The 10,241-nt window shown below is 37.4% G+C and overlaps 1 protein-coding gene across 2 annotated transcripts; it reads right to left on the bottom strand.

Annotated features, from left to right (window-relative positions):
• Positions 1-1,904: 1,904 nt before the first annotated feature.
• On the bottom strand, positions 1,905-9,192 carry LOC124404088 (uncharacterized protein CG5098). 2 transcript variants are annotated; one of them, XM_046877945.1, is made up of 7 exons: positions 9,082-9,192; positions 7,395-7,608; positions 5,741-6,386; positions 3,635-5,662; positions 3,338-3,519; positions 2,939-3,257; positions 1,905-2,786 (listed from the first exon to the last, which is right to left on the bottom strand). In XM_046877945.1, exons 3-7 carry the CDS (start codon positions 5,832-5,834, stop codon positions 2,584-2,586), a joined length of 2,826 nt encoding a protein of 941 aa, XP_046733901.1. In that variant the 5' UTR covers positions 5,835-6,386; positions 7,395-7,608; positions 9,082-9,192; the 3' UTR covers positions 1,905-2,583. The 2 variants fall into 2 exon arrangements, with proteins under 2 accessions (XP_046733901.1, XP_046733902.1); XM_046877946.1 differs by lacking the exon at positions 9,082-9,192 and adding an exon at positions 8,655-9,058.
• Between the last annotated feature and the right edge of the window lie 1,049 nt (positions 9,193-10,241).

The raw sequence follows: 10,241 nt of genomic DNA, 5'->3' as shown, positions 1-10,241 counted from the left end.
AAGTTACATACATTTATTCTAGTAAAATAAAATCATTTTGCGCATGTTGAATAGAAGAGCATGAGAAAAGTGCAACGTTGTTAAGATATAGTCAAATAATTTTACATCTTGTGTCATGCATAATGATTCGTGATGAGAATTGTTTCACAAACGCTGAAACATAATTTATACATGCGTATACTGTGTATTCGAAACCTTGGTTTCATTATTGCTTTACAATAATGAATTTTTTTTTTCTGTCAAGATAAGTAACTAAATAATGGTGTAGTCTATTTAGTCACTGTTTTAGAAATAACCCATGAAATCTACTTACAAATGAATATTATGCTTCTACATAAAATGCTGTTTTTTCATTATCCTTTTTACACAACGTTATTATGTACAAAGAATCATTATCTCTGATAATTTTCCCAATTTTCTTTTTTCTTTTATTTGTTTTAATTATAAATCTATTACTTAAAAATGGTTATTATTTTAATTACCTCAACGGGGGAGAAAAAACAAACTATGCTAGATATACTTCGGCCTACTTGAAATAAAAGTATGTGTATTTACAATACCTATATATTTATTATTGTTATTATTATTCATTTTTTACAATTTTCTTTCCAATATGCCAGAACATAGCTCTTTACCTTTATCGTAGCAAAAATCTGTTTTCCTTGTTTTGTACGACGTATGATATAACTAATAATAAATGATTATTCTGATTCCTAAGCTTCTTTTAAATATATTACTACCAATCACTAGACAATGGTTGTCAATGTCTATAAAAACTGCGATGACAGTTTTAACTACAAAACTAAATTCCTGCCAATTCCTTGTACAATAGGAATTCATTTATGATGTATTACGCTTAGAAAAAAAATATCCATACATATAAAACTTTGAAATTGATTTTTATACTACTGTAATTGAAATTTACAAGCAAAGGTATAAACACCCTAGCGACTCAGTAAATGAATTTGTTCATTTCGACTCCCTTGCTTTGTAGAAAAAAACAAAGAAAAAAATTAATTTATGCTGTACAACAGTGCTGTTCCCTTACTTAAGATCACGCATATTCCATTTTATAACATTCAAAATATGAAAACTAATGTATAACAATAATTTAAACGCAATCGATGATTGAATTTCATTACTTCACAATATATTATTTCTTCTTGATACTTACAGTAAAACTTTATTTTTTCTAGAAAAAACAAAAACTGAATACGGCACACTTGCAGCACTAATTATAAGTATATAATTGCTTTCATTTAGGTAAATGTCTTCAGGTTACAGTCAATATACTTTGCATTGTCCTGTGCCCCAGTATTCCTGGACTGAACATCTTTAAAACATGATTATAGCATTAGGTATAGTTATCTGGTCAACGAGCAGTATTATCAGTGTTTTGGATTGAAAGGTGAAATGTGCGAAAAAAAAACAAAAAAAAAAAAAAAACTTCTGTACGCAAGGGAATTTTTAATTTACCCGTTTTCCAGCGACCAAATTATTCTCATAATGAAAATTCTTCTATCTATTATTAATAGCTGATTTGTTGTCCACATTTCAATAATATCACCAACGAAATTACTTTGTTGATGTTGTATATTTAGAACTATAGATGTGTATGAGAGCCTAGTAAAGTTATAAATGAAAATATACAGTAACAGCTGCCATTACATGATTTATTCAACACTCCATGTCTGACTAAGGAGTAACCAAAGTGTTTTCTATGAGCAGATTAACATTCTTATACGAATTTTCGCAACTGGTCACTAGAAAACATATAAACTCCTTTTTATCCTTCACGAAACGATATACAAGATTTTCGAAGAACTGCTTTATTCCAATCACATTTTCAAACAATGCTTTCCGCATATAGCAGATACCTGCTTCGAAATAACTTCGAAATCCACAACTACAAGAGGCATCGCTCGATAAATCCTCACACTTCGGCCAGTTGTCATTCGAATTTTTTGTCTGTAATATAATTGAGTTCCGTGAAATATTAACTCAAGACTCATTGAAACATATTCAATTTGAATACGTATACCATTTAAACTGAATCGCTATAAGTCGATTTAAAAATAATACACAAGGAGATAGCAACGAATCGCAGATATATACCAAAAACAAATGTATACTTCCATTTCAGATTATGATTACGCTAAATCGTCGATTTAGGCAGAACAAAAAAGAAAAAATTATTTTACATCATTTGGGCTTCGCAGTTTTCGGTTTTGCCTTCATGCTTGTAACACAATCTAGATATGTAGAATAACTTATTACTTGTCACGCTGTATCAAGCAAACGATGATAAAGTTCAAATAGTAAAGTCAACCATTTCACATAGTTTCGGTAAAATATACATAATTACTCGAGTGATAGGAAAAATTTCTATTGGAGGTAAATAGACGTTACTAATATAAAGGTGACAACTCGCTGTCCACGTAACATTCTTTTCCAACATCTTTCCGGCATCCGTTTTGTCGCATGCGCAATTTCTACATTATAAACGTGGGTAAAACGTTTTATAGTCCTTATGTTTTAACGATGTTACACAATTTTTTCCCTGTTTACCGATCCACCATAGTTTCACGTAACTCGATGAAGGTTGCATTTGGGTATGTACTGGTTCGTATCTAGAAGCCAGCCCTTAGTGAGAGCACAGGGGTAATGAGTTACGCTACGGCAACCTCGCTTCACACAGCCGATGTTGGCCCCAGTAAAACCGCACGAATCGCAAACCGACTTTGCAGCATCCCAAACAGCTTCTTGAAGTCCCGTTACTCGCCCGCCTGAAGATCATTGAAAATGCACAACTTCCAAAATATGTTCTTTACACGTAAATGCCAAGGAAGATTTGTCTTTTTTTTTCAACCTTAATTACCACCAAAGTGGTACATTATTGTTTGTGAATAGTGTATCCATATTCAGAAAGCTGACCCACCTGCCATATAAACACCTGCAGCCCAGACTGCACATTGTTCGTGAAGCCATACTTCCCACCGTTGTTCCTCGCCAGGAAGCTGCGTCATTCCCGTCAACATCGTATTAATTCCGCCCTCGATGGAATTTCTCTTTTTCTTGCCCATTTTAGCGGCAAATTGATCAGCCAATCCCGCATGTCTTAAGCTCCTCTTATTTTTCCCACCCTTCTTCTGTTCCGTAGTTATTTCCTGTTCGTCGGCGGACATCACCCCGTCCTCCAACCGTTCTTTTCCTATCAAATAGGGGCCAAACAAATCGCTCAAAACGCCGGCGGGAACCTGTAATCAATATCGGACATATTTATTAAATTGTGATTTATTACACTTGTGTTTTCATTCTTTAGTTGAGTAGTACAAACCATATAGGTGCCAGCAGCGATGTGAGGGCCTGATAAATTTGGGTGTGGCCTTGCCGGATCGCCAGGAACAACAGAATGCGGGCCTTGTTTACAGAAAACGCAAACCCACGTTGAATCTGTAGTGTGAGCGTCGTACCGAGAAGATAGGGTCGAACTGAAGAGACCAGCTCTGCTCACTTTTCCTGTTGAATAAAATAATACATACACAATACCATATTTAGGATTTTATTTACTTTTTTGTTTTTACTGGCGATAAATATTGTTAATCCGACAATCATGTAAAACCATCATTCTTACCACGATAATCAAGATCATTTTGATGGCTCAACCTCTTGCTACGTCCAGTATTACCATTCCCCACGCTCTTCCGTTTTTCTTTACTTTTTTCCTCCTCCTCTTCCCGTGGAGCATTAACCACTTGAACACTCAAGGGACTGTCCCTTGGTCCCTCGACATGAACCACAGGTCCGCGAGACCTGATGGAACTTGCATTGGAACCGGAATCATAGGCCATCTCTCTGAGTCCGTCGACTTTTGTCGTCTTCTTAGTTTTCTTCGTCATATCTTGTTTCTTGGCATTTTTTGATGCCCGTTTCTTCTTAGTTTCTTTTTGCGGCAAATCGCCGATATCGCTGCCAAATATTGCATCTGCAGATCTGGATATTTTTCTCTTACCACCTCTGCCCTTGCCTTTTTTTGTCTTCTTCACTGACGGTTTAGTTTCTACCGTTGATGTAACATCCATTGCTTTAGTGTCTTGAGCCTCCATCTCATTTACCGTATTTTCAACGTTTGCCACATTTTCTTTCTCCATATTCATGGACTCGACTTTGGGCAGATCCTCCTTTGATTCTGCATCAGTTTCCACAATACCGGCAAACATTTTTTCCAACTCAGATTCGACCTCATTGAACGGGTTCGCATTGGCAATACCCTTCGGGCTTGTGACCTTAGAAAACTCTGTCGCATCGTCGCTGGATTTTCTTCGCGCTCTTTGATTATTTGGAGGTACATTAGAGGCTGGTCCTTCACTGCTTCTCCGCCTCCTGATAGGCTGATTCTCTTCTATCCTTTCCTCTTGCTTTGGAATTGGTAGAGAGTTTGCTTTCTCCGGTATTGGTTCGCACATTCTTGGCACGGATGGTTCGGTCGGTTCAAGTTCCATATCTTCGACCTCAGTTTTTGAATCTTTGCTTAACCTGACAGGTTTTTCTAATTTTCTTTTCCTACGCTGTTTAGCGTTGTCATTAGAATCGTCATTACTAAACGACGGTGATATTACTTCATCCTCTCTACTTGGCGATTTGGATTTTTGACGTTCAGGCGACATGCTCTTAATGCTACACGCGTCTTTCTCTTCAATCGGAGTTACAATAACCGAGCCAATGTTCTCCATGCAGCCTAATTTCTTGTTACCTCCCTCCAATTTTTCCAGCAACGAGTCGACCCCTTTTTTACCACGTTTAAGAGGATGTTTTGGTGACCGTACACTGCATTCTTCCACCTTTCTGTCTATCTCGTTGGTTTCTCTCCTTGGACTATCTGTGACGTCCCTATGTTCTGCCGTTTTTGATGTTAAATTAACAATAACTGGTAATATACTCCGAGGTCCTTGCGCGATTACGCTTAACGAATCTTTGGACTTTAATACTTCATGATCCTTCTTCTCTGTCGATACCCTTTCGATGGTTACACTAGGTGGCAAGTTCATCATTTTTTGAGCAAAGTTATCCATATTCAGGTCTTTAACTTTGTCGTGAAGATTGGCAACACCCTTCAAATTGCTCTCAAAGTTTTTCACTGTAATTTTGGGCGTTGTTATTTCCTTTGTAGACAAGGAAACAGGTTCACTGATAGAATTTGGTGTCGGAACTGAAGAGCTGATACCGCTGTCAGATGAGGTTTCTCCGTTCAAAGGTATCGGTGGTGATATGATGTTACCGTTTCTACTGCTCTTATCGACACTCCTGGCCGTCAAACTGATCGGTATATCTTGAGGTATCCTTGAATAATTTTCAGCAATATCTGACGTTGCCGACAGATCCAGTGTACTCTGAGTACCAGGTGAATTCCTGTACTGGTTTTGGTTCTGACGATTATCGACCAACATTTGTAAGCTAAACAAAGGATTTCCAGGTGCGCTTGAGGGCGTTACAGGTTTAGAAGGTACTGTTGGTGTATGCCAAGTTGGCGGCGCTTGTGTGTGGGCTAGTTGCGGAGTCAATTGAGATGCCAAATGCGACGCTCGTGTCATTGATGGATGTGTGTAGAATCCAGGAGCATTCAAAGCTGCACCAGGCAATGCTGTCGGATGCATGTTCAACCCTGAAATTATAAAATTCCATTGTTAAATGCTCTTGTATTAGCCCCATAGTGTCAAACTATTAACGCTTGAAGTTTTACCTTGTCCCTGCGCCATGGTTAGATGATTCCAGACAGTTTGAGGAGGCGGTGTGCCCACAGGGGGCCGACTATGTCCCGGATACTGTCCAGACATGTTGAAATCGTTGATTTAATTGGGGGATCAAGTTTTAATTTTGGTGAAACGCGTGTTTCAATTATTATTTTCACTTCCGCGTTTGCAAATTGATTATTTATGATTTTACACGATTTTATATGAAGAACTAAAGATGCTCGTGAGTGATTCAAGTTTGTCAGTTTAAAATTTAGAAATGCTAAATAGTTATCTACAATTACAGTGCAATAACTTATGCTTTCGCTAATTTCTTCAAAAAATTATTATTTTACCACTATGCTCGCTTTTAACGTTGGAATGTCCTTTTGAATCACGTCAAATTCTATCGGATAAACAATATACACCCTAAATATTTCGTTTCTACTGATTTTCAGTACAGTTAACCTCTTTTAATAACAGCGTACACAGAAACTAAAGCCGGCACTGTTTATAGCGACAAATTTTTTATTATACACGAACATGAAATATAAAAAATTTGGTACTGTTTTGGTGTTTATGGTTTTGCAGTGTACTTTCGTTTATCATAAACACAAATTCTTCTTTTCACAGGATTTATCAAGGGAATTTTAACAACTGTAAATTTGTTTTGATACTTAAAAGAAAAAGCTATGAAAAATTTTGTCCCAGTTTCATAAATATTATTTCTCGACTGATTAATTCATCAAAGTAATGTTTATCGCGGTCATCAAAAAACTCAAACTTTAATTGGCTTCCATTTAAGAAATAGAATAATTATTTACAAATTTTTTTAGCTTTATAATATTATTAACACAACAAAGTGACAGGAAATCAATTATTTACTTGTTATGTTTAAGAGTTAATAACTTTCGAGCATATATCGATTTTAGTCAGATCAATAACAGCACTTTATGTAAAAATTACTTGGAGCTAAAAGATTTGAAAAAGTGAAATCAGCTCCCCGCTTTACTTCTTGTTTAACACAACTTAATTGGTTTTTAAAGTTTGTCTGTGAACAAGGAATGGAGTCGTATCACTTTTCAATTAAAACAAATGCTGGCATCGATATATTTGACGTTATCTTGTGACTCTTTAATTATATCGTCGTCCTATTTGTGCGCAATTTAAAAAAAAAAAAAAACTTAGCGCGCTAATAGGCGCTACCAACCAACGATGTTGGTAGCCCTGTGACCCACAATTGGTCGAGCTTTCCCATTGTGATCCAAATCCCAGAATTTGCAGCCCTGTAACGAATAGAAAGAAATTGATCGATGTTCATTACATCCAAAAGTGTGCCAAAAATGAAGGAGATTGAGCAAGTTGGTCATGTCAGTAGAATTGAAAATACTAGAAATAGTTGAGCAAAAAATGGATGAAAGATAATCTACTAAAGCAATATTTGATAGAATATGTATATCATCATGTAATTATGTGGAAAGAAAATGACTGAATTGTTCATATTTATTAAACAAGAACCATTTCTAGGGTTAATTAATCATTTTGAATGTGATAAACTTATGAAATCATTGGCAGTATTTTTATCACTGTCTAACACCCAGTTGAATTTAAACTACATGCAATCGTCAGTTTTAAAGAACAAGGAAGTTTTGTGCTGATCCTTACCATCACTGGGAGCAACATGCTTATTATTCCTAATATTTAAATCATGGCAAGTGTCTGTGCTGTTCGACGACGTTGCTTCTGAAACTTATGGATGTTTCAAGATTTTGACCAGCTGTTCTTGAGTTTTCTGCAGAAACTCTTTTGCCAGGAAATTGTTCCAGGTTTTACGTCACATGTAGACTGGTTTACTTCATCTGTGGCTCTTCTCGATTCCCTAAACAACAAAAGGATTCTTTTTTAACTTGTCTTTTCCCTTGATTATCACCTCCGTGAAAATATATTTAAAGAACAGTTTCGTTCAGGAAAGACTCAAAGCGGTAAAAAGAGTCATTAATGTCTGTGAAACCATTTACAGCCAGTAATAAGCTTCGGACACTTGAAGGCAATAAAATAAAATGAGAAGGAAAAAAAAGGTACGTGAGGTAATCGACCACACGTATAAATATCTGCATGTACTACTATTTAAGCGACGTTCACTGACATTGACGATGATGATAAATTATAATGTGGAATTTATTTCAGCTGTGACCACGAGGCAAATGAAAAATTTTCCGAGTACAGCAGCATGGCGTAACATTAAGAAAGGCTAATTTTCATCAAATATCACTTCGCCACTCCACTATGATAAATACATGCATGGTAAATGTAATTAAATTCGTTAGTTATTCAATAGATATTCTGGCACGTTCTACTACAAATACTTTTTAAACTTTCAGAATCGGTTTTGGCCGAGTACAAGGCGAAAGTTTCTAATTTAATTTCATTCGTTAAATGTACAACTTAATCACTGAGTCTGATTTATCCGCAGAAACGAATCAAGTTTGGAATAGCGTATGTGTGATTTAACCGAAAGAGTAAACAAATCGTGAAATTTGCGCACCAGTTCCGCGTATGTACATACCTACGTGCGTGATGGAGATTGAATAGTTAAAAATCAAAATAACACTTCCGTATTGCAACGTAACAAGGAGATTCGCGTAGGAATGGGATAAAGGCAAGTGATTGAGAATCTGCGGGAGAGAGAAAGGAGAGAGAGAGAGAGAGAGAGAGATTAGGAAGAAAACGTTTTCGCGATAGAAAAATAATAGACGCAATTGGCGAACAACTGTTACGTCTCTTTACAGTGGAATTCTAACGGTTTATAAATCCGGTGGACGGAGTAGAGCGCATGCAACTGTAATATTGCATTACAATAAATAAATGAAATGATTGTAAGGAGGGCCGCGTCGATATAGGTATTATAACTAGTTGCTCGCTTACACCTGACAAACTATTTCGAATGTACATAAACGCGATGTAGTGGTGTAAGGTAGGTACCAGGTGTAGAGTTGATTCGCTAATTGTAAGTACGTGCAAAGTATATTCTGACGTTGGAATATCGAGGCGAGGCAAGGCGACGCCAAGTTTACGAGCAACGACGAAATACCACGTCGGTCTCCTCTACAGAGGAATTTTTCAGGCGTTTTGAATACGGCGAGAAAAGTTGAACGCTGCTGCTGCTGCCGGCACGCATGCATGCATCACTCCAACACCAACACCCCGACATGGTGCCTTTCTTTGCGTAAATCGATGCCACATTTTATTTCACAACATTTATCGTTTAACCCTCGGCATTCGGCGCACATCACTATCACCAAAACTTGGTTTATCGATCAACGCATCGTGGACGATATTACCGATTACCTACCTAGCGTACGCGGCCCGTGCGAGGCATGCAATTTACGATTTTTGGCCAAAAAATCGTCGAGACATCAACCAAACCAGGATTCAACAATGGTGGCCGCTACCGAGCCGCAAGCAATGCTGACACCTTGCGGAGGCGGCGTCAACTAACATCAACCTCTTCATCTTTCTGCACGGTGGACAACGCACACTCACCCCAAACACTACGCTTGCAATCAGCTGTGCCACTGAAGTTGATGTAGACCAAATTTTTCATCGACGGGAGGGACGATCTTGCCGATTTTCACTTCACTCCCTCTTCGAGCCGTTCGAATCGAACACTTTTCTTCCAGCCGCTCGTCCGTCGCCGTTGTGAATAAAATTTTATCGACGGTCAAATCTTGATAGGACTGCACCATAACTCGACTTGCAAACACTGTATACACACCTATACACACGATGTGTGCACATACGTATGTGTAAACAGCTGTAATTACGTGATCAGTTGAATCCACTTCCTCGAATTTTTATTCCTCCTACAGCCTCGAACTCCTTAGCTAAATTAATTTTCGAATTTAATGGAACGGTGTGACCGTTGAAATGTACGCAGGCCGATGGTCATTCCCCTGAAAGTTTGCGGACGTTCGTCGAGTTACGTTATAAGTCGTATACCTACCTTGCCTAGTTTTCATTCCGTGAGCACATCAACGCTGTGCGTATTACATTATTGCGTACGAGCATTGTCGTGTCAACGTGGAATGTGTGTTTTATTCGAGCGTTCGAATGTCGATATTTCACAGTCAAAAATTCCGTCACCGTACAATATTAAGGCAACAAAGCGAATTAGCATTTCTGCATTGTTATGTATAATCCCGTGTGATTATCCATCAATCAGTTGGATTATTCTGAATAGTACGGAAAAATTTAGGGAAAATTTGATTCAAATTTTACACGCAATTTTTTTGTCACTTGACGCAATTCTTAATAGTCATGGACATTATGTCCGTCATGCCGGAAAGATTACGCACATGTATCAGTCAGAGAAAAATCGTTTACATTTACATTTGTTTGGAGTGATTTGTAATTCGTTGACTACTTTTTAAACCGGAGTTCTGCACTAATCCCTTTATCTATGAATTCAATACGTTGTCGATTGTAAATCAACTATCCGATGATTCGGTTTGC

Source organism: Diprion similis, chromosome 3, assembly GCF_021155765.1.
Source record: "Diprion similis isolate iyDipSimi1 chromosome 3, iyDipSimi1.1, whole genome shotgun sequence".
In the NCBI taxonomy this organism is placed as follows: domain Eukaryota; kingdom Metazoa; phylum Arthropoda; class Insecta; order Hymenoptera; family Diprionidae; genus Diprion; species Diprion similis.
This window is presented reverse-complemented; position numbering and strand designations above follow the sequence as displayed.